This window comes from Hyaloscypha bicolor, assembly GCF_002865645.1.
Source record: "Hyaloscypha bicolor E unplaced genomic scaffold K444scaffold_10, whole genome shotgun sequence".
Classification (NCBI taxonomy): Eukaryota; Fungi; Ascomycota; class Leotiomycetes; order Helotiales; family Hyaloscyphaceae; genus Hyaloscypha; species Hyaloscypha bicolor.
Window position 1 is genome coordinate 2,012,607 of NW_020194512.1, and position 21,885 is coordinate 2,034,491.

Genomic DNA, 21,885 nt, shown 5'->3' on the forward strand with positions numbered 1-21,885 from the left:
CTCCGTCATCGCAGACAAAATTCCCACCAGCAAACAATCAACCAGGCTCCTCTGACAACAACAAAGTGTTCACAATGGCAACTGTACAGCAGGCGAGAGCGCCTGAAAAGAAGAAAGAAAGGCCAAGTGCATTACGATCAATTATTGCTGGGTCTACTGCTGGAGCTGTGGAGATTGGTGAATTGTCCAACCATCGATAAGCCTGAGCTTTGCTAACTGTAAGACAGCCATTACATACCCTGCCGAATGTATGTATCTGTTCCATTTACTACAACTGCCTCGGACTATCTCCAAGCACGCGGAAGGCTGGGCATTCTGGAGGATACATGGATGGGTGCCCGCCTGAGAAGATTCTGGCTGACTGTGCTGGGCTTAGTTGCGAAGACGAGAACACAATTGAATCGCAGATTGCCAGATGCAGCAAAGCTGCCATGGCCACCGTTTGGAAAAGCCTGGTATGCGGGGTGCACGACGTTGATTATCGGGAATTCCCTGAAGGCTGGCATTCGTAGGTCTCCCGCCCATAAGCTTCTCGTCAAAGAAAGGCGCCGACAGGAACATAGGATTCGTGGCTTTCGATCAGTACAAGGCATTACTACAAGATTCCAATGGGAATATATCAGGCCCGAGAACAGTGATTGCTGGGTTTGGAGCTGGTGTCACCGAGTCTCTGCTGGCTGTTACTCCGTTTGAGAGTATCAAGACTACCTTGTTCGTCCTCCTTATTGTCCCTTATGGAAAGTGTGGTCTAACTGCTATAGAATCGATGACCGCAAGAGTGCCAATCCGAGGATGAGAGGCTTCCTCCATGCTGTGCCTATTATTGCCCGCGAACGAGGAATTCGCGGGTTCTTCCAAGGCTTCGTACCCACCACTGCCCGACAAGCAGCGAACAGCGCGACTCGATTTGGATCATATACCTTCCTACGCCAAGTTGCACAATCATACACAGCTCCGGGCGAGAAATTGGGAGCTCTCTCGACATTTGGAATTGGTGGGATAGCGGGGCTCATCACAGTTTATGTTACGCAGCCCCTCGATACCATCAAGACGAGGATGCAAAGTATCGAGGCGAGAAGTCTGTACAAGAACAGCTTTACTTGTGCCGCTATGATCTTCAAAAATGAGGGGGTGCTGACTTTCTGGAGCGGAGCTTTGCCAAGGTTGGTGAGGCTGATGTTGAGTGGTGGGATTGTGTTTACGATGTATGAGAAGAGTATTGATCTCATGGATAAGTTGGATCCTGATAAGAAGTACGTCTAGATGGCACCCATGCAGGGCGCCGTGTTTGGATGGATCTGGAGCATGCAGCAGGGCGTTCAGGAGTTCACAGGATGGTTGAATATAGAATCGAGGTTCTGCTTTACATCAAAGCGCCAAACGCCTTTATGGGTACATAATGTACAAGTCTCATTGAAATCGTAAGAAGCCCTTCCATTTGTTCATCTGTTGGCTAAACCAACTCCTCTCAGGTGCCTCCTCTAACTCCTTCACCAAGTCTGTATAATGTGTCGGGTTGCTCACCGGCTTCATCAGAGAGCCAGTAATTGGATACTGTGCACAGAAACTGTCAGTGATGGCTCTCGTAAGACAAAAGCAGGGATCGTGCCTTCCGACTGTACCGGTTCTCTAATAGAGAATATATGGCATTGACTTGACCACATTCTACCTTCTCATCTATAGCACTATTTGCAACTGCTTGCGCGGCATCGGGAGTGTTTGGAGAGGATGCAGGGAGGAATCGTTGGTCTATTCGTCGTTGCATGACATCTTGAAATTGGCATTCGGGGCGCAGATTGTCTTTTGGCCAGCGCGAAAGAGCTCGCAGGTAGTGTTTATAGGTTATCTACAGGAAAAATTAGCAAATATGTAGAAAGAAGAGTAGTTGAAGTTTACTCACCGATTTAGACATTATGAATCATCCTTGAAAGGAAGTGAGGAATGTTTTTTGGCGATACCGACATCAATCTGAAGTCTTGACGTTCTGCATAAAAAGGCTTGGCGCTTGCGAGAATTTATAAAACCACGAAACTCTCGATAAAACCACGGAACTACGAAACCCGCCTCCGCCTCCATTGCCTTCTAATCTTGTCTCCTCATTGCACCACACTCATTCAACCACCCTACGCTTTCTCACTTCAACTACTGTAGACTCCTCGGAGTCGGAAGCGTGTGCCTTTCTTTGTCTCTACACAAGACGCACGATGAGCTCACAACGATATGAAAGAGTACGTTACCACCCGGGAAGCCTTGCCACGCAATCCATCAAGCCTGAGGAGCATAATACTAACCGCCATCTCCAGGTTTCTGCGAACGATGAAGAGTCTCCAATAAGCCCTCAGACACCCTCCTCACCTCCTCCGTCCTTTCGATCTCATGCCTCTTCGCCAACACGACGTCCCACGACCGTGGACCAAAATCTAGCGGACACATTCGATGCCAATGGTTCTGATAGTGATGAAGAGAATGATGGGGATGATAGACAGCGACTGATGCGAGGGACGCCGACCTCCTCATCGACGGAGCAGCTCAATACCGACTTGAGGACACCATCCGAGACACCCCGGCCGCCTGTGATCGAGAGGCGGCCGACTCATCTACCCGAGTTCGCTCCCCCACGACCTACTGGGAGGGTATATGGCGGAGGATCTGGCTCAGATGGTGTATTTGCGAATCTCAGCGCCAAGCCCGAAGCTGGCGAGAAGACGGAGGAACATCCACCAGTAAGTAGACCAAGTCGCTTCGGACATAGCAGCGGGGCTGACAAGATTCAATTAGACGTACGAGCAAGCGGCAGCAGATGCAGCACCTCCGTACTGGGAAACTACAATCCTCGCACCCGGACTCGGCGGCCCAGACGAAGTCTACGTCGACGGCCTTCCCGTTGGTTCCGTCTTCTCCTTCATCTGGAACGGCATGATTTCGATGTCCTTCCAACTCGTCGGTTTCCTCCTCACCTACCTTCTCCACACTACCCACGCAGCTAAAAATGGATCCCGTGCCGGCCTTGGTATTACTCTTGTTCAGTACGGATTCTACATGAAGGGATCAGGCGTTTCGTCTCCTCCTTCGAACGGCCAAGATCCCACATATGCACAACCTCCAGACCCGAACAGCCACAATTTCGATCCCAACCAAGTGAACACAGCTGCACAAGGAATGGACAGTACAGGCTCATCAGGGAGCTGGAGTAGCGTTGCTAATACCGAATGGCTTGCTTACATTTTGATGGTTGTTGGATGGTTTATCTTAATCAGGGCCGTGAGCGATTTTCTTAAGGCGAGGAGGCATGAGCAATTGGTGTTGCAGAGCCCGGAAAGAGGTCTGAACGTGCCTATAATTGCTACCGGGGAAGAGGCCGAGACAGTCGTCTGAGGGATGAGCCATGTCGGTCTGTTTGATGTAGGAGTTCATTTGCAAAGGGAGGGGTGTGCGTTGTTTGGACAGCAGGGCGTTGATTGGGGATTGAATCGCTGGTTAGAGTCTAGTAAATGAATCATCTTTGATATCCTACCAATTCTTACTCCTTGGTTTTCTGGGATTACTGTTTTCGTTTGTCTTGCTCTTCTCTCTCCTCCTGCAGTTAGATTTAGGCAAGCAAGTGTTGCAATGAAACTAGAATCCATAGCCTTTCTTTACAGTATACGCTTAGTTAAAGCATCCGCCTCGATATCAAGAACTTGAAAGCCGGACTGCAAGACTGACCGCAGACACTCTGTTCTCAAGAGAGGTTCAAGCCGAGTTCTGTGGTTGCCCGAAGGTGAGGGTTCCTTTCCTGCTAAACGAGCTTTAATGCATTTACTCAGCTACAGACTAAAGGCACAGCGAGGGGCGCCTTTTTCAACAACTTGCAAATGCGATTTTGTTTGGGGTCTATGAAATTGATTCTTCATTTTTGAGGACATTGCCAATGTGCCAAAGTTTTGGGATACTCAGTGCGAACTGGAATCGTCCAGGTATCAGATCCATTTTCCATTTTGTGGAATGGAAAACCTTTCTTCTCAGTAATATTCGTTGCAAGACGCACTTAATCGTCCAAATATCGAATGGTTAAAGTGCTTTTTTATCACATCAAACCCCTTCTATCTCATTGCGATTCGTTGCACGACGCACTTGTTCGTCCAAACATCAGATGATTAAGATTATATTTTATTACATTAAAAGTCTTTTCATGTCATACTGTCTTTCATCAGATGTTAGTAGTTATTGTGCAACAAAATGGCTCGAATTATGCCCACTGTCGACCCATACTCCCAGATAAAAGTACCTTGCATCCCGTCTAAGCCTTTATAAAGACTACATAGTAATATATAATAAAACACCTGTTCCCAGACATCCACCCTCCTCCCTATTATCAGATAAAAACCAGCTCTCTTCCCATCTTCCAAGCTCGTAATGCTGTGAACTGAAACCAGCAAGTCAAGATTCATTCGAACTCAAACTTAACCCACTCAAAATAGACCATATGTTCTCCATGTACCAAAGCTTTTGGAACATTGATGCGGGGTGCAACAAAACACTTCCAAATGCACTACCCATTCGATTTCGAGGAGACCAGGGAATCCCAATTATAAGTAATACTCAATACCGCTTTCTTAGAGGGCATCAGGCTGTTTCGAGTCGGTTCGTGTTCTTACGGAGGGGGCTGTTGAATTTGGTTTGAGGAAAGGCTCCCTAGAACGGTTTGGAGGCATGGGGCGGAAAGGGGCAAGGAGGTGGGAAAAGTTGAGTATGGCAATAGTAGCTCAAAGACGAGACGATTGAGAGGAACTGCTGGGGTTCGATTTCGAATGTATTTCCTGACTACTGCCAGCGGCAATGCAGGCATAGCTGATCATTCGTCAAGAACACATAAATAGTCCTTAATTATTAAGAGTGGGGAGCTACCAGGTTTACTTATGCTCCGTTCAACTTGATAGTTGCTCAATTGAGCATAAATATAAGTATATCATAAGAGGAACTAGTACTTGATTTTGCAATTTGGATTACTCTATTCTGCTGTGCGAAATGCTGCTGATTTTGCTGCTTGTTATAGGTCTTTGCTTGAAACCGGCATGATGGGAGAGGACTATATGCTGACTCTTTTATGGTTTAGTTAGGGAACCAAAAGAAAATCAAACAGATATGCATAAATACTATGCTTTTCTAAGTAATCATATATGCTGAGCTAAACCTGAAGCCACAACAAGGCTGTCACGCGCCACCACCCCGCATTTTCGGTTCTTGCGTCGCGTCAGCCTCATCCCATCTCTCTCGATTCAGTGGCGGACATCTTCTGATAACCACGACTTGCGGTGCTCAAGCTCGCAATGCTCAAGCATTCCCCTACAATCCTTTTCGTAACCAACATCTGAGGATTTTTCTTGTACATCAAAACAGCAAAGGAACAACAGCCAAACTGAATCGTTTACGAACTATCTTCGGCCCTCTCCGCGGGACGGCGAAGCACAGCAACATGGCGTGGCGATGCTCGGGATCTAGCAACAAAGAATTGGTGGATAATTTGTTCCGGGGTGGGTTGATTACGAGTTCGAGGGTACGAGATGCTATGATGAAGGTTTGTGCTCTTTCTCCCTTCTTCACAAACATCCTCTCTTCAACCACACGTTCCTATCAACTTCATGCGATTGCTAAGAACATGGATGGCAGGTCGACCGCGCACATTACTGTCCAGAACCGTCATATGCCTATGAAGACTCTCCCCAATCTATCGGCCATGCAGCCACGATCTCAGCACCGCACATGCACGCCTCAGCTGCCGAGTCCCTCCTCCCTTACCTCAAGCCCGGAGCCCGAGTTCTAGATATCGGTTCTGGCTCGGGATATTTAACTGCTGTATTGGCAGAACTTGTGTATCCGCAGGAAGCGGATGGGAAGGGCGAGGCGGGCAAGGCGAGAGTGGTGGGATTAGAGCATATCAAGGCGCTGAGAGATATGGGAGAGAGGAATATGATGAAGAGCGAGAGGGGAAAGAGCTTGCTTGGGGAGGGGAAGGTTAGTTTTGTTGTGGGGGATGGGAGGAAGGGGTGGAGTGAGGGTGAGGATGAGGAGAAGGGTTGGGATGCTATTCATGTCGGGGCTGCCGCCGTTGAACTCCATCAGGAGTTGGTTGATCAACTCAGAAGTCCTGGACGGTGAGTCTGGTGCCGTCTTTTGAGAGCTTGGGGGCTGATGAAGGTATCGCAGGATATTCATCCCGGTGGAGGACCCGGATGGGTATGGACAGCATATTTGGACCGTGGATAAGGATGCCAAGGGGCTAGTTACGAAGAAGAAGTTGTTTGGTGTGAGATATGTACCGTTGACCGATGCGCCGAAGTAGTCCTTGGCCTTCTTCCTCTGTTGAGATACGGTCTTATGGAACGATGGGAATGATTTTATGAAAGTATGGAGTTTGGATAATCTGCCAAATAGAACAGTAGCATTCGAACGCTCCCGGACTGAGTGGTTCGTGGACTAGGCGCAAGACTTGATTTTGAGCTGGAAGTCGCTCGTAGAATGAATGGATGGATCTCACAATGTGTTTCGTCATGCCTGCATTGGCAGCAGGGGGAGGCTTTTGGTAGACATGTGAAGACGATGGGTGAAGGGGAGCCTCTCCGCGGATGGACGAGAAAATTCGGAGTGTCACAATACTCGAATTCTTACTTCCCTATGAAGTTTTTCAAGAAGCAAGTTTCTGGAGATCTTGTGTCGTTTATCTTGTGGATGGACGGGAGATTTTGGAAAATGAAAATAGCGATAACTGTGGGCCGATTCTCGAATATGCAACTTCAAATTCAATACCTAGTGGAAAGAGTTCTTTATTGTGCCAATTATTGGAAGACTCGAAGCGGGTGGTTGGAACGTGGCGTCTGCGGCAGGTACCTCTGTGTACCAAGCATCGCAATTGATGAGGAATAACAATTCCGTATGGCAGCGACTACAAGAAAATGACAAAATGACTTCAAGGCCAGGGGATCTATCATTTCCGAAAAACCAGCCGAACAGAATTCCATATTGAAATTCCCCACAAGTGAGAATAAATTAAGTAACACAAGCTAGTTAAGGAGTCCTTAGCACCTCGATCTGAGAACCCTTGTTCTAATAGCGGAGAGCCTTACGATCAAAATCCCATGTTTCTGCACATGGGATTTTGATTTGATCAGCGCTAAACCGCCAGGGGCTGGCCAGATCGGAGCGCTTTTAGCTAACGCCATTTTTATTCGAGTGCCTTATCCGAGGCTTTTTCGTGAGGGGGCTCCAAAAAAGTCCAGTTCAGCTTCGTGTGCTAGACAACGGCGGTGCGCGGAGGAGGGTTTGGGGGAAGGCATAAGGCAGTTTGAGCAGGTTGATGAGAACAAGAACACGATCATGTGACCATTAGTCTATCTCTTGTTTACTTGAATCCAACTCCAATGAGGCGATCTGTACATCCACGAGTCCTCTTCAAAAACTGCCGTCTCGACAGATGTTTGCCCGTCCCGGAGGCGATAAACCAGTGCGGATTTTCTAGCGTTTTAGAACCCGGCACTGCGCACCCTTCTCTCTGCGCTTGAAGTCACCAGGTATTTTCCACGCTTCTTGCGTGTGGGCACAGAATCGGGGTGCTTTATTCCACATGGCTATTAATGAAAGACACATGCCAACCGCGAGAAAGCTTCATGCCAGGGCCAACTAGAGTGCCGTATAGACCAATCAGATTGACTATTCTGACCTCTTGCAAGCCATGCTCTTCAAAGTTGTTATGAGCTTTGCCAACCCGTATCGCGGTCCATCTGCTCTAGCTTCCCCAAGAAGAAGAGTCTCTTTGCTGGGCCGAAGGCAACGGCAGCGGAAATCACCCGGCGTAGCGTACAGCACGAGGTCTCGTAGCATACAGTGCAGGACAGCAGTAGACAGGGATATTTGAGGGGCTCACTGCAGATCGATTCTAGCGTCGATTGGCGACACCCGGCAGTGTGCAGGAACTCCCCTCTTCCCTCCTCCCCCAACCACTCACCTCAGAAGCACAGGAGAGGACAGAGGGCGCCGCCATCTGAGGCTTCGAGATTTGAGGTTCGAGGTTCGAGGTTCGAGGTTCGAGATTGCTAGGCCAACAAGCCGCCGTGATCCGCGGGGCAGCGCAGCGAGCCACACATCAGAGCAGCCTCCCAGTCTCCCCCACCCCCGCCCCGTGCACGATTATCGCCACCAGAGTAGTCACCCTTCCTCTCTGATTTCCAATTGCATGCCGCGCGCTGCGGGGCTAGCCTCGGACCAGCAGCTGCCCGTCGACACCGACGTCCCGTGCGATTGGACAGGAGCCTTTGAGGGCTTCCCATCTTCCTGGCACACATGGCATTCTGGCACCGCTGTGTCAGACCAGGGACGGCGAGATGCGCATGCGAATTCGAGCTTGCTCTCACCGAGGGCAACGTCAGAACTTTCAGAGGCACGCAGACGGGATAGGAAGGTGCCCGTTACCCTCCCCGAAGGACGGCGCCGGCGAGGAGACTGGAAGTGGGCGTCGGCATGGGCCATGGAGCTCGCAGTGGCTCTCTGCATTATAAGGTTTGGCTTCCCCAGACCAGACTTAATAACTTTCAATACCAACCGTAACGTCACGGTTGATTTATCTGCTACACCAACCATTCTTGACCTTTACCAATTCCTGACGGAGCAGCCTGAGACGCTGAATTCTATATTTGCGTTTTCTGTTTCAAAACACAAAGACCCGGGCTCCCATTCGCACACAGCCACCAAGCACGCACAAGCAAATCCCCTCGCCTCGCTTCTGACCTCCCTCGCCTTCCTCGATCCCCACGACCTTTTCCAACGGCCGTGGCAATCGCCGTCCACGAACGTCAATTCTGCTCCGAGTTGCGGCGCCACACAAGAATTATTGTCTTACGACGGATCTGGTATCTGTCCCATAATCAACAGGGCGCGCTGTTAGAAGCTGCCCCGTCCGTTATTCGCTTCCTTGTCAACCTCATTGTCGAAAGTCTGGTACACTTTACCTACCTACGACCGGCCTAGATCTCCAGATTCTAGACCTCTGCACAGGAACTTTGCAGCGCATCTGACGTATCTTTTATCACTTCGGCCGCATCGATCGAGCACGCACGTTTACTAAGGAACGAAAGCCCCTGGACTTGTTGATTTTAACGAGAAGACGAAGCAATTATAATGCCCCCAACCAGAACTCTCCCACCGGCGAAGGCAGTCAAGGTGCGCACTGAACCCCATTACCAGCCCACCCGCTAACTTTGAACAGACGGAACGAACACACGAGGAAAACCAAGAGCGAGCCTATATCGCTGCTTCCAGGAGAAGTGACAGAAGCTTGGAAGCCCGGGTGGAGTCCGCACGACGAGCCTCTGAAATACACAAGCGCCGGACAGGGCGCTCTTTGCGTGTGACAGAGCAAGACGTGATCAACGAAGAAATGTACGAAGAGGAGGATGACGACCTGCCAATGCAATACCGACGACTTACGGCACATCTTCAGACGGGCAATGCGGATTTCAATAGGCGGTTATCAGCGTACCTGACGAACCACGTTGCGATGAGGAGCGCCCTCGAGCAATCAATATCGAACTCCTATGCACAGCAATATCCCAATTCCCCCCAGTTCGCGAATCAGCACTCCATGTTCCCATCTCCAATGCTAGCACACCAGGGCCAGCAGCAAATGATGCAACCACCTCAAAGTCCACCCATGTACAGACAAGCACCTTACCCTTCTTCGAGACCGCAGCAACAAGTATTTCAACCTACTCCACACCAGCGGTCAGCTTCAATTGCCACACCGCAGGAGCTATCGAACTCGGCCCACAGTTCTGTTATTAAAAATGACTCTCGAAGGAAGTCAATGCCCGTCGTTCCAGCTCCAACCGGTTCTCCCGTTCAGACCCGTACTCCTGTGTCAGCCTCGAGCACCACACCCCAGCAAAAGCCTTCCTTCCCAGAGGGTAGCTTTTTTCAGCAGTATAATCCAGTGTCCTATGGCATGTCCTCATTCAATAACAACTTCAGTCCTTTCAGCACTGCCCTGCCAGCAGAGTCACAAGGCCTACTTGGCTCGACGATGAATATGAACGATCCACTCACGCAGATGATGATGCAAGGAAGTACGACCTTGCCCGGAAAGTCTTACGATTTCAGCAACCAGTCACTCCCACAGACGACCAGTATTGGAAAGCAGCAACCCTACCCCAGCCTAGACGGATTAAACTCGACTCTTGCTCCAGCATCGTCACAAGAGCCCCCACAACGTCACCAAGGTTACAACAATTCTCAAGACTGCTTCAACGAGGCACCCAATGATAGTAGCAGCGGAATAACACCATTGGGGACACCAGGAGGAACGAATGACTGGCAAAACTACATCAATGCAGACGCGTGGGACCTGCCCTCTTCTCAGACATCGCAGTGATCTCTTGATGGGGTCTTCAACATTTCACTTCACTGTCTATATTATTTTCACATGACCCTTTTAACGCATTCACCGATGATGGTGTCTTTTAAGCATCTGAGGTTTGCATGATACCATACACATCAACTCCAGGAGTGTGGCGCATTCCGGTTGGCCCCTGGTTAGAGAAGGATCCTATCAGGGAGCACCCCGTGACGATTCACGGTTACGGAGCAAGGATCATTTTTCGCGATGAAATGCTACACTCGTTTTCCTGCAGTTCCTCAAAATCTCAACCCTTGACTCAGATTGCAGGCTAGCCTCGTTATTTTGTAAGAGGCGAATGGGGTATGAGAAGTCTGTTGTTGCTTGCTCTAGAGTTGTTGCATTGGGCAGAAACGGGACTTGGAGAACGAAGATGACGACGGGGGCATTGCTTTTGGCTGACAGCAAAAAGCTGTTGGTAGAATCATAATTAGTAAGGGATGAATGCAGATAAGACAGATAAATCTCACCTTGCTCAGGCATACGAGTTGAAATCAAGAACAACTCACATGCCACACTGTTCCCTTCTGATGTGAATCCTCCTTTCTCAGCAATAAGAGATGAACTCAGAAACAATCCACATGCCAAACTCTTCTCCTGTGGGATCAAGGGTCCAGGCAAAGAGATGGAGGTTTCCGTCACTAGCATTGCATCATGTGGGGGTCTAGTAAAGGCAGTGCCGGCGCTTGAGTTCATAAATCCGCCGTTAGAGACGTTCGGTCCAGAAATTTTCATACAACGGGCTTCAGAATCCGAATTGGCATCTAGAACTTCGAAAGGTGGGGTAGTTCCAAGAGCCTTGGCGGGGTAAATGTTGGATGGAGTGCTTTTGACATCAGAGACCCTCTCTAAATCATGCCGATGCAAATGGCTTGCTCTTCCGCATTGGAATAAATATTCAAAAGTTTTCGTTTTGAGGACTCCCGAGGAATTGCTTGGCATCAAGGAACCCTGGCAGCGGTACTTCATCAAATTATCCTTGAATTATCATGTGAAGGGTCAAGAGAAGGGAGGGGAAGTAACCAAAAGCAACGTATTTTGGTAGTCGGAAGTTTCTTTACACTGCTTGAAGCGGATTCAGGGGCCACAGTTCTTGAGTTGACGTCGAGGAGCTTGAGACTGCGTGGTAAGAGCCCTACGGGAAGGGTACCTTACCTTTCCTGAGTAGTTCAGTGGACAAAAAGTTTGAGCCTTCTCGAAGAGCCATTATCTTACGATGTGGTACAGTCTACAAATTGGGCTGGAAGAAGTTGACAATGGCAAATCCCAGATCGCAAGACCGTGGCAATGACAGATATGCGAAGAGAATATGTCTCTTTACCATTTCTCACGCGAGCTGAGGTTGGTTAATAAGAATGCAAAGGTCGGGTCGGACTATCTCAGCGTTTCTTTGAAAGGAAGGACATTTTACTGTTTTACATTTCTGGGTGGGTGAGGTGGCCCAGATAGAGCCCAGAATTGCTATCCCGCAGAGGTGGTTCCAATAGAAAGAGTGCCCACAGTTTCGTGGCGAAGACTTTTGGGGTAAGTGATTCCCAACAGGAAAGGCGGTCAGACATCTTTTTTTTAGAAGCAGCCCTTCTCATTTTTATTCCGAGTAGAAGACAATATAAAAAAGACAAAAACAGAATTCTCAAACTACTGCTATGATCCCTCAACTCTCTCCCCAATACTCGACAAAGTCAGTGGACCTCCTGTGTCCTCGATTAACGACGCCCAATTACCAAAAGCCTCAAAAGCCGCCAAAAAAAAAAGAGTTCAAACCAATAACAAAATAAAAAACAATCAATTACTTCAGACGGGCAAAGCAGTTCGGCGCTGGCTAATCCATCTTCCACACGTTTTACAAATGCCTATATCTGCCCTGGATTTACAGGAAGAGGTTCAGCTCCAGGACTCTACTTCTCTTCTTAACCACTCATCCGGAGTATTCACTAACGTACCTGGGAAAGTGAGGTACCGTGCAGCCACGAAGCCAGTGAGTGATAGTGAGTGCAAAATCGCTTAAATTTGGAAACCACGTAACTTGACCTCAATTAAATATCTCAGTACCGTTACACTAATTCAAAGCATTGGGAGGTGTGCAGACGGTTGTCTTATTCTCTAACAGGACATGAAAATTGGCCGCTGCCTAATAGCCTCTTAAAAACCACAACCTCATACCAGACTGAAGGTTCAATGACAGAGGTTTGGCACCAGCACCTGGCTGAAGCAGACGGCAACATTTGCAATGCACTTCAATTGTTTCACTTCAGGAGAAATAGTAGATCAACAAATTCAAGAAGTGTCAAGTGCGATTAAATCAAAGAAGGGATGTTGCCAACGCCTTCTTAAACCTATAGTCAGTCTTTTCAATGTACAAAGAGCTCGTCGCCAACATAGATCTTATCTATATGGCGCATCTGCTCTGGCAGCCGCCGCTAGTTCCGGCTCCCATTTATCTCCATTGGCAAGTAGTTTCTCTGCGAGATCGATTAGTCTGACACAATTCTTGTTCACGGGAGATGGTACAAACCTTTATTGTAGAGTAATTCTTCTCTTGTCTCAGTGGCGTACTCAGCGTTCGGCGATTCGACAATAGCATCGACTGGACAGCTCTCCTGGCAGAATCCGCAGTAAATACACTTCGTCATGTCGATATCATAGCGGGTTGTTCTTCGGCTTCCATCTTCGCGCTCCTCGGCTTCGATAGTAATAGCTTGAGCGGGGCAAATCTATCAACACAATCAGCCATAGCACTGAAGACCGCAATCAACCCGACTCACGGCTTCACACAGCTTGCATGCAATACAGCGCTCTTCGCCGGAGGGGTATCTTCGCAGAGCATGCTCGCCTCTGAAACGTGGAGAAATTGGTCCCTATATCCACATCAGCTCCTGTCTCTCCATCTACACCAGCAGTCTTTCTATGTACCTTCTCGAACGGATAGTAGATGGTATATCTGCAATATATTAGCCTCTTCCAACGCAAAATAGAAGCTCAATGGCAAGACTCACGGAGGTCGGAAGAATTGTTCCAACACAACATACATCCCCCGCGCCATCTCGGTCAAGAGGAAATATTTTCCCGCCTTGTCCAGCGAAGATTCTTTGCTCTCATCCCATCTTTCCGGCTTTGGCAATCGGAAACCTGGGGGGGGTGGTCCAGAGGGAGTGGCGTACGCCCGAAGGGTGCTTGTCGAGAAGGCGGGCAAAGGACTTGAAGAAACTGCAAGAGGGCGCACAGCACTGGAAAGCCTGGCCGCTGGGCGACTTCGAGCCACGAGCATCGTTAAAGGCTTTGCAGATGCCATTGTGTGGTTGCTCGTGGCAAGATGGTTGAAGAGGGGTGGACTTGAGGTGTGGAAACGGGAGCGTAGATGTCGAACACGGACTAATGCGTTTGCGGTGATTGGCTAGTAGTTATGAGCTCCAATTGCCACAACAAGAATCGATACTGGTGTTCTACCTTGAGAATGAGTTAGAAGAGAGTATCAGAACACTTTATCTTTTTGTTTTCTTCTGTGAGTCTGTTTCTCGAAAAGGTATTGCTCGTAAAGAGCTTACTGCATCACGTGACCAACTCGACCTAAAAATTCCGAGCCGAAAGAGAAGCTTCGAACAGGACATCGTCAAATTTAGACATCGACCCTCTTCAGCCATTCTCTCCGAGCCCTCACAACCCTCAAAATGTTCCGAACAACTCTCCTCAGTTTAGCACGCAGTGCTACCGGCCAAGCAATCCGAACTTCAGGCGCAATTGCGCGCCCTGTTGCCCCAAGCTCATTCATCACAAAGTCCCGGTTCGCCCCTTCAGCTTTCCAAGCTGCAAGATGTTACTCTGCGGCTGCGGGCCTGTCAAAGCCAGAAGTTGAGGGGAGAATAGTTGATTTGTTAAAGAACTTTGATAAGGTAGGTTTTGGTCTGGAAGCTACAAGGCATTTGCTAATCTGATCCTTCAGGTTTCCGACCCGTCGAAGGTACGATATGCATGGAACGTATAGTTTGTGTGTATATATTGACCATAGCAGCTCTCACCTACATCACACTTTTCGAACGACCTTGGCTTGGACAGCTTGGATACCGTTGAGGTTGTGATGGCGATTGAGGAGGTGAGTCGCTTCCAGATGAAGCCCGCCCAGGTTCTGACATGTCCTTAGGAATTCAGCATTGAGATCCCTGATAAAGAGGCAGATGCCATCCACAGTGGTACGTGAAGACTGGGACGATCTAGTGTGTCCAAGCTCTGACTTCTTGCAATAGTCGACAAGGCAGTCGAGTACATTCTTGCCCAGCCAGATGGTATGTCCAGCACGGTGGAAAGTCCTTTAAAACTTGAATTCAGCTAATTGTCCCTAGCTCACTGAATATTTGCATTGTATATTAGATGTTGAAGGGAGCTCATATAGGAGACCTAAGCAAGATGGATGGGCCATTGAATGACCACTCATGGGGGGAACTTTGTACGACGAATCAATGTTGCATCAGGAGCATATTGATTCCTTCGTCTGTAAAAATGTTTAGATCATCTTACTCTTTCCTCTATGTGCGTTGCAGCTGCTGGTGTGAAAACAAGGCTAGCTTGCTAAACCCACCCGCTAAAAGTTCCAACCCACCATCCCTGTTAGGTAAATCTATCAAAATCGCATTGCCCACCGACAAAGCTTCATCCTCTCCACTTCATCCAACGTGCCCCACCGAGCGCACTCGACTGTCTGCGACAAGAGAAATTCTTCCAGCGAGCTCACCCTAATACCACCTCCGTTCTGAATTGGATCTGCGACTTCGCGTTTGTGCATGGCAGTACGGAGAGCCGTTATACCTGCATGAGGTCGAATCCCCCCCTTGTTCAATAATCCGAATCTACCACACCCATATAACACACTAAGAGGCCCCAGAATGTCTTCAGGACTCACTAGAAGAAGAGGCGGTGGTGGAGGAGGTGGAGGAGCTGACGATGAGAACGGAGAGTCGAGTCGCGTGGCTTCTCCAGTCCCCAAGGCTGGTGCCTCCCGCGACACGAGCGGGCCAGAAACCTCCTACGAAAGCGGCGAGAATGGCCACAAGATTGCGTTTGACCCAAGAGACATTAGTGAGAGTGCTGAGCGGAGCAAGCAACCCAAGTTGACGCTCATGGAGGAGGTGCTGCTGCTGGGATTGAAAGATAAGCAGGTAAGTGCACGAAGGGGCGCCTGTACAATTACATTCAAAACATCTAATATAATCTAGGGATACCTCTCGTTTTGGAACGACAATATTTCATACGCTCTGCGGGGATGCATTGTGATTGAGCTTGCGTTCAGGGGGCGCGTGAGTATGCAGAAAGACTCCTCCCGAAGGAGGTTCCCCTTGGCCGATCGAGTAATTGAGGTTATCGATGACACACTTACTGGCGAAGTTCTCCTCGACGAGACTTTGAAATTGATGAAGGGTAGTGAGAAGATGAGCGTTAGTTCATGGATTGACTTGTTGAGTGGTAAGGCAGCCTTGATATCTAAGCAAAATATTCATTCAGAAACCAAGTTCTGATTGTACATTACAGGAGAGACATGGAATCTCATGAAGATTGGATACCAATTGAAGCAAGTCCGGGAACGATTGGCAAAGGGTCTGGTCGACAAAGGAATCCTTCGAACTGAGAAGCGGAATTTCCTCCTTTTCGATATGGCCACACATCCTGTAGCCGATGGTGGAGCAAAGGAAGAAATTCGACGGAGAGTTCGAAATGTCCTGACACAGAGAACTGTTGTCCTACCAGCGAGCCAATTCCTCCCCGAAAACCTCGAATTCAAATACATTCGTACAATTGCCATGGTATGTGCAGCATACGCTGCCAATGTTCTCGAAAATGCTCTGGCTACTTTGGGACATGAGGCTAGAGAACGGGCATTTGCGCAAGTGGATGAGTTACTTGCGGAGTATAGTCAATGGCCGTTTGGAAAGAGGGCGGGAGGAGCTAGTGGTGTTGGTGCGAATTTGGGCCAAGTCGTTGCCGAAGAAGTCAGCAATGGCAAGGATAAGGAGTTGCAGCTTGAGGTAAGTCTCAACAATATAGCTCGCTTTAGCGAACAGGAGCTTACAATTTTTTAGGTGGTTGCAGCATGTCTTAGTGTCTTCACGAGACTGGATTCTCTGCTATGAATGTGGATGAGGACTTCGATTGTCCGAGGGAACTTGCGGAGTAGAAAAACACTTCTATCTTGTCTTAATAGTGGACAATCGTCCCCAAAATACCAGAGCGAATTTGCTACATCTTCTTCCGGGACGAAACCGCGTGGATTGAGTTGCCAGGTGTTCTTGACTATTTGCAAGTTGGCGTCCTCGCCGATTAGGGTTGCGCTTGGAACTGTAACATATTGTGTGCTTCGGCCGTTTAGCGGAATAACATGGCGCTTTCTGAATGATCATCATCTGTGGTGAAGAACGTAGCAATTTTCAAGGATGGGCTATGAAGAGACACATGAGGAATGAAACTGGGCTATCTTAGACAAGACCTTCCACATTTTTACAGGCCAGTCTACATGATAGCTAAAGCTAATTACAAACCGTGACTTTATTTCCGCTTCCCAGAGCCAAAGCTGCCCTCAAACCCGGGTCTGCTCTTGACTTTGGGCTTTTTGCTCTTCAAAGACTTTCCCTTCCCTTTCCCCTTCCCGCCCTTCTCATCTCGTCTCTTCTGGAGATTCTCCTCTCTTTTCTTCTGCCTCATCGCTTGACTCTTTGCAACACCGTCTTTCCTCTCGGTCCATTCCTTCTCGCTCTTCTTCTTCGCCTTTTCTTTGCGCTTCAAGGTCTTCTTCAGCAGAGATGTATCGTCCCGGACCTTTTCGCCGTGTGCCCGCTTCTTTGCATTCAGCCATAACTCTTTCTCCTCAATATCGGCACGCTTCTCCTCATCAAGACCAGCTATCCGTTGTCTCTTCTTCTCGCTAGCAAGCAATGCGGTAGCAGGATCTTGTGGACCTCTCTTCTTTGGTGCACTCAACAAGGTAGACAGATCGTCGGTAAGTTGTTGTCCATCCGCAAATGCCACGCGGCCGAAGGAAAAGTTGTGTTCTGGTGATTGAATATGTGGACTCAGCATGCTGGAAGCTGGCGAATCTCGAGCAGAGGCTAGAGCAGCTTCTCGTCTTGCATCCTCCTCGGCTCTAGCTTTGGCTTTCCGGGCTTGATGTTTTGCCCGGTCCTTTGCCTCCTTCTTTCTTCGTTCTTCGAGTAGCTCATCTCGGGTCCGTGCTTTCGGGTTTCGTTTGTTTCGGAGCTCTTCTATTCTGGCTTCCAACTTTGCTTTGTTGATGTGTTTGGGTACTTTTGCGGGAGGTATAACGGAGGATGTAGAGGTGTTGGCGCTAGGGTGGGCAGGGTCGTCGAATATAGGTGATGGTGGCGAGGGGCTGGGAGAGACGGTCTCCTCGTTAGGTTCTTTTTCTAATCCTTCGGCATCGAAATGGCCTATTTCGTCACCGGGGAGCTCCTCGTCTACTATAACGATGTCTTCCCCATCCTCGGCGTTCTCATCACCTTTGGCATCCTTCGCTTTGGCGGAAGACCTGGCAGAAACCTGTGGCTTTTGCTTTGCCTTTCCGACTAACTTTTCTTGGAGCCGCTTTGCCTTCTGTTCCCTCTTCTTCTCCAACTTGAGTTGTCGTTTCTGGTCTGCAACTGTTGTATGCGCGGAATCGGGTTCTTCTCTTGACGATTTAGGTCCTTCGTCCGACAGCTTTTGCTTCTTTGTTTTCTTCTCTTGTGGTTGCTTCAGGCCCTGCTTCGGAAGTTCCTTCTCCACCCCTTCTATATCAGACTCTTCCTTGTCCTCGTCCAACTCCTCCAATTTTCGCTTTCTCGCCCGCTCGTCCATGACGTCTTTCGCGCTCTTAGCAGATTCTGGGTCCAGCTTTGCTCGTCTGGCCGCAGCTGCCTGCTCCTTTGTCTGCTTCTTCTTCTTCCATTGGTCCTGGCGACAACACATCAGACATGTTTGTGAAAACACAGTGAAAAGTTTGGAGAACATACGCTAGTGTCCTCGCCATAGTAAAATTTTGCTGGAATGAGTGATAGCAATCCATCAAATGCTTCCGCGTGCTCACGCAATCGATCCTAGAGGAAGTGGTCAGAGGAAAGGCGAGGCGAACGAAAAGGCGGGGGACAATTTACCTGGAGCGAGCTCTCCGCCATCTTGAAGAATTGGTTCGTAAAGGAAGAAGGTGCTTATGGTGATCGAACGGCTCAAAATTCAACGGCCGTCCATGAGCAGAATCAATATGCAGACCAAATTTTGAGGTGTTGTTGTTCGATCTTGAACTTCCCTCGCTCACTTTCTTCGATAGTGCGAATTTGGCACGGTCCCGATAACTTTTTCTGTTCCACTCGCCTAACAAGTCTTAGCGGTTGCTATTCTCACACCCAATACACAATAACCCCATCCGCAGGATTGACAATGTCAACTCAGCCACATCCTCTTCGCAAGCCAGCTCACGATGGTCATTTCGGAAAAGGTCTCTTGATACAGAATGCACATACTACACGTCTTTTGTGAATGGCAACCGCCGGACTGCCGGAAATCAAAAGAGCCGACCTGCCCACGAATATCACTACTCACGCAGCATCCTTGCCATTGCTATTACCCCTGGCGGACGACTGTCACCCAGGTATGCTTCAGAAGAAGCCTGTCTTTGGATTGCATAAGGCTGATATCCACCAGTTTGGATCTTGAAATTCCTTCTGATTATTTCGACAAAGTACAGTCACTTGAGAATCTCAACAATTACTACACTACTTTGGTTACGTTGGTTCATCTTACTTGTTTGAAGGCAACTAAGCTATGGCTCCCCATGTTGAAGCAAATTCTTTGTCTGATATCACGCAACTTGCTTCGAATCCTCCGAAATATCCTCGAAATCCTACAGAACCAAGAAAATCATCCCTCACCCTCTACATAGCCCGCGTTCCCGGGAGCAAAGGTTGGTTTTCTCTCATGCGTTTGCAGTCATGATGCTGAGCTTTTTCTTAGATATCATCCTCACAACTCTTAAGCCACAGTTGAAGAATGTCACCGCGGCTGATGTAGCCTCTTCTCTCTACTATTGTCACTTGAACACTGAGGATGACGTCCGATTTCTGGAGCAAGACCAGCCAGTGGAAGTGGAGAAGACGGCAGCATCTAGAGAGAAGCCACTCCCGCGGAAACCCCTTCCCGAGTCTGCCAGATCTTCTCTTGATCTCAATCATCAGATGACTTCAGTATCATTAAGTCCCGGGGGAAACCAAGGAGTTTCAAAAAGGAAGCCTGTCACTACTGAGCCTGCTGTTCCATTATTACAGCAATCACTTGGCCAAGGGAAACAGAACATGTTGAGACGACCTTTAGGACCTCGCCCTTTAGTATCAGAGCCAGCACCCAAGAGAGACTCACTTCCCGGCGCAGAAAACCAACCTTGGCCCTCGGCATCACAGTCCCAGGATGGTGCTTCAGCTATAAGGCAGATTATCGAGACAGCCTCGAGTCGCTCATTTGAGGAGATGGCTTCCATTAGAAATGGAGTAACTACCGATGAAGCTTTTTCAATAACTTTAATTCGTCGAGATCTTTCTTCCGGAGCTCAATGGAACGTAGGCAATGTTTCTGGTCACTCGGCTCCGAACGAAACCAACCATGGAGGGGTAAGCCCAAAAAAGAAGTCCAAGAAGAGCTATTTCGACATATCAGTTCATATTTCAACTCCAGGCTACGGTGCCTTTCGAGTCCCAGTCCCTACTGGCCACACTGCCAATAGTACTGCGGATGCGGCCATCAGTTCTTTAGACAAGAGTCACATGGGACATCCGCAGTCCCCAGCGAGTCCAAATTGGAGCTTTTATCGACAGGTAAGAATGGAAGGATCCAGCTTTTGGAGTCGTCCGTCCAATCAGCATGGGAGGACTCGTTCAGATCTTTCCGGCAGGCGCACCACTACGCATCGTAGAAGTTCTAGTGGCAGCTCTGGGGGTGGACCAACAGACACATCTTTGCACAGTTATGATTCCGGTCTTGATCCTGCCGACTCAAAACCGAAGGGATACATGTTCGTCAGTCCATGGGGAGGCCGCTGCAAATTTGCAACAGGCAGTGGCGGAAGAAGCTTAACGCTCAAGCACACCTTGCTCGCACCAGTATCAGCAAGTAATACAACCAACGCTACATCTCCGCAACAAATTTCTGCATATGTGAGCGAGCTTCGTTTCAATCTGCCTTCGACAGTATTGTTCTCATCTTCGACAATCAATTCTGCCAGTAAGCGGAGTAGTTTCGATTCTAGGACCCTCACCACATCGAAGTTTAGCAACCTACGCAAGAAATTATCTCCTAATAAAACCCAACCTCCACCTCCACCCCGACCACATCCGACTTCGTATGCAGCGATGTACCCCAGTGACGAAGAAGAAGCCCCTCCTCTACCACCAAGATCATTCCATGTGACAGACTCAAGCGAAGAAGAAGCATCTCCACCGCTCCCGACCAGATTACACCCTTTCCCGTACGAGATGAATGCCACCCACGGAGAGGAGATCGATGATGATCCTCATTTGGACCTCAGCATCGGTCAAGAGAAGGCGGGAGGTGGAAATAGAGGCAAACGAGCAAAGCTTGGCAAGCTGGTCATCCATCACGAGGGTTTCAAAATGCTGGACCTCGTGGTTGCCGCGAATATTGGTGTATGGTGGAGTGTTTGGGAATCTGGCTCGCATTAGCATTGGCGTGACAAAAGATTTCTAGTCACTACAGGATCATATTTCCGACGTACTTCAACCTTCCCTGCACATAAGTCTCCTCTTGTTTGAATTCTGGTACGAATATGTTACTCGGGCATGTAGATCGGGCCCTTTTACATCAAGCGGTGCTAGGAGAGCTGATGCTGAACCTATTACTGGGTTACTAGGTGTATCCTCTCAAAGTTGAAATTTCTTCTCGTGTCACTGTTTTAGCCACAGTCCCCGGGATGCACCACCTGGTGGGTTAGTCATGTCGCACATGGTAACTTGTGAAAGAGGAACTCTGCATGCAAGGCATGTTAAATTATACAGAGAACTCGGTTGGGCTACAATGTGGAGCGAAGATTATTGATTCGCCTGTTTAAGGCTGATCAAAGACAGAACGATGCACTCACAAACTGGCTTACGGTCATACAGTCATTTCTTCAACGCACGTTTTCAAGGAACAGCTCCACATTCCAAGAGAACCTGAGAAACCCACACAAGTGTTTGTTCCATGATCCACGTGCTCATGAACAACGACCATGATCGGGACGAGTTTTCGAAGTATGACACATGATACTCTCTTTACAATACCCGTCAATCACAATATACCACTGATCTTGACCGAGGGACTCTGTTCGGCGACGAACTTCTATAAAGATCTCTCAGAATCCACTCTCAGTCTCGTTCACCACACGTACTTCTCTTCAGCTACTTTCAACCCAGACTCTTCTGTTAACTTTTATAACTAAT

General features: G+C 48.7%; 13 protein-coding genes across 13 annotated transcripts; 9 read left to right on the forward strand and 4 right to left on the reverse strand.

The window, feature by feature from the left end:
* Positions 1–74: 74 nt before the first annotated feature.
* On the forward strand, positions 75–1,263 carry K444DRAFT_639246 (mitochondrial carrier; the record flags this gene model as incomplete). The annotated part of the gene is made up of 5 exons (XM_024884356.1): positions 75–177; positions 228–248; positions 377–508; positions 564–711; positions 762–1,263. The coding sequence occupies 5 exons, from the start codon at positions 75–77 to the stop codon at positions 1,261–1,263; spliced, it is 906 nt and encodes a 301-aa protein (XP_024744128.1).
* A 73-nt stretch (positions 1,264–1,336) lies between these two features.
* K444DRAFT_9899 (uncharacterized protein) lies at positions 1,337–1,988 on the reverse strand. The gene is made up of 3 exons (XM_024888849.1): positions 1,901–1,988; positions 1,610–1,846; positions 1,337–1,554 (listed from the first exon to the last, which is right to left on the reverse strand). Exons 1-3 carry the CDS (start codon positions 1,910–1,912, stop codon positions 1,411–1,413), a joined length of 393 nt encoding a protein of 130 aa, XP_024744129.1. The 5' UTR covers positions 1,913–1,988; the 3' UTR covers positions 1,337–1,410.
* Positions 1,989–2,492: 504 nt separating this feature from the next.
* K444DRAFT_515766 (putative metal homeostatis protein BSD2) lies at positions 2,493–3,375 on the forward strand (the record flags this gene model as incomplete). The annotated part of the gene is made up of 2 exons (XM_024873624.1): positions 2,493–2,723; positions 2,779–3,375. The coding sequence occupies 2 exons, from the start codon at positions 2,493–2,495 to the stop codon at positions 3,373–3,375; spliced, it is 828 nt and encodes a 275-aa protein (XP_024744130.1).
* A 2,080-nt stretch (positions 3,376–5,455) lies between these two features.
* K444DRAFT_623426 (protein-L-isoaspartate O-methyltransferase) lies at positions 5,456–6,322 on the forward strand (the record flags this gene model as incomplete). Its single annotated transcript, XM_024882281.1, has 3 exons — positions 5,456–5,557; positions 5,650–6,134; positions 6,187–6,322. The coding sequence occupies 3 exons, from the start codon at positions 5,456–5,458 to the stop codon at positions 6,320–6,322; spliced, it is 723 nt and encodes a 240-aa protein (XP_024744131.1).
* On the forward strand, positions 6,319–6,982 carry K444DRAFT_9927 (uncharacterized protein). Its single transcript, XM_024888852.1, has one exon. The coding sequence runs from the start codon at positions 6,499–6,501 to the stop codon at positions 6,901–6,903; it is 405 nt and encodes a 134-aa protein (XP_024744132.1). The 5' UTR covers positions 6,319–6,498; the 3' UTR covers positions 6,904–6,982.
* Positions 6,983–7,975: 993 nt separating this feature from the next.
* K444DRAFT_10013 (uncharacterized protein) lies at positions 7,976–9,227 on the forward strand. Its single transcript, XM_024870244.1, has one exon. The coding sequence runs from the start codon at positions 8,210–8,212 to the stop codon at positions 8,915–8,917; it is 708 nt and encodes a 235-aa protein (XP_024744133.1). The 5' UTR covers positions 7,976–8,209; the 3' UTR covers positions 8,918–9,227.
* K444DRAFT_9964 (uncharacterized protein) lies at positions 9,035–10,509 on the forward strand. The gene is made up of 2 exons (XM_024888856.1): positions 9,035–9,192; positions 9,239–10,509. Exons 1-2 carry the CDS (start codon positions 9,151–9,153, stop codon positions 10,397–10,399), a joined length of 1,203 nt encoding a protein of 400 aa, XP_024744134.1. The 5' UTR covers positions 9,035–9,150; the 3' UTR covers positions 10,400–10,509.
* On the reverse strand, positions 10,404–11,615 carry K444DRAFT_9992 (uncharacterized protein). Its single transcript, XM_024888857.1, has one exon. The coding sequence runs from the start codon at positions 11,390–11,392 to the stop codon at positions 10,619–10,621; it is 774 nt and encodes a 257-aa protein (XP_024744135.1). The 5' UTR covers positions 11,393–11,615; the 3' UTR covers positions 10,404–10,618.
* An 802-nt stretch (positions 11,616–12,417) lies between these two features.
* K444DRAFT_578692 (NADH-quinone oxidoreductase) lies at positions 12,418–13,754 on the reverse strand. The gene is made up of 5 exons (XM_024877625.1): positions 13,420–13,754; positions 13,337–13,364; positions 13,189–13,281; positions 12,939–13,137; positions 12,418–12,885 (listed from the first exon to the last, which is right to left on the reverse strand). The coding sequence occupies exons 1-5, from the start codon at positions 13,713–13,715 to the stop codon at positions 12,809–12,811; spliced, it is 693 nt and encodes a 230-aa protein (XP_024744136.1). The 5' UTR covers positions 13,716–13,754; the 3' UTR covers positions 12,418–12,808.
* Positions 13,755–14,034: 280 nt separating this feature from the next.
* On the forward strand, positions 14,035–15,054 carry K444DRAFT_606154 (acyl carrier protein-like protein). Its single transcript, XM_024878924.1, has 6 exons — positions 14,035–14,313; positions 14,364–14,381; positions 14,433–14,513; positions 14,562–14,610; positions 14,665–14,703; positions 14,761–15,054. Exons 1-6 carry the CDS (start codon positions 14,092–14,094, stop codon positions 14,766–14,768), a joined length of 417 nt encoding a protein of 138 aa, XP_024744137.1. The 5' UTR covers positions 14,035–14,091; the 3' UTR covers positions 14,769–15,054.
* On the forward strand, positions 15,041–16,748 carry K444DRAFT_10027 (vacuolar protein sorting-associated protein-like protein 74). The gene is made up of 4 exons (XM_024870248.1): positions 15,041–15,573; positions 15,631–15,877; positions 15,944–16,437; positions 16,492–16,748. Exons 1-4 carry the CDS (start codon positions 15,301–15,303, stop codon positions 16,540–16,542), a joined length of 1,065 nt encoding a protein of 354 aa, XP_024744138.1. The 5' UTR covers positions 15,041–15,300; the 3' UTR covers positions 16,543–16,748.
* Positions 16,749–16,954: 206 nt separating this feature from the next.
* Positions 16,955–18,576, reverse strand: K444DRAFT_639252 (SURF6-domain-containing protein; the record flags this gene model as incomplete). The annotated part of the gene is made up of 3 exons (XM_024884357.1): positions 16,955–18,355; positions 18,415–18,498; positions 18,556–18,576. The coding sequence occupies 3 exons, from the start codon at positions 18,574–18,576 to the stop codon at positions 16,955–16,957; spliced, it is 1,506 nt and encodes a 501-aa protein (XP_024744139.1).
* Positions 18,577–18,867: 291 nt separating this feature from the next.
* K444DRAFT_550494 (uncharacterized protein) lies at positions 18,868–21,367 on the forward strand. Its single transcript, XM_024876510.1, has 3 exons — positions 18,868–19,049; positions 19,103–19,361; positions 19,412–21,367. The coding sequence occupies exons 2-3, from the start codon at positions 19,223–19,225 to the stop codon at positions 21,127–21,129; spliced, it is 1,857 nt and encodes a 618-aa protein (XP_024744140.1). The 5' UTR covers positions 18,868–19,049; positions 19,103–19,222; the 3' UTR covers positions 21,130–21,367.
* The last annotated feature ends 518 nt before the right edge of the window (positions 21,368–21,885 follow it).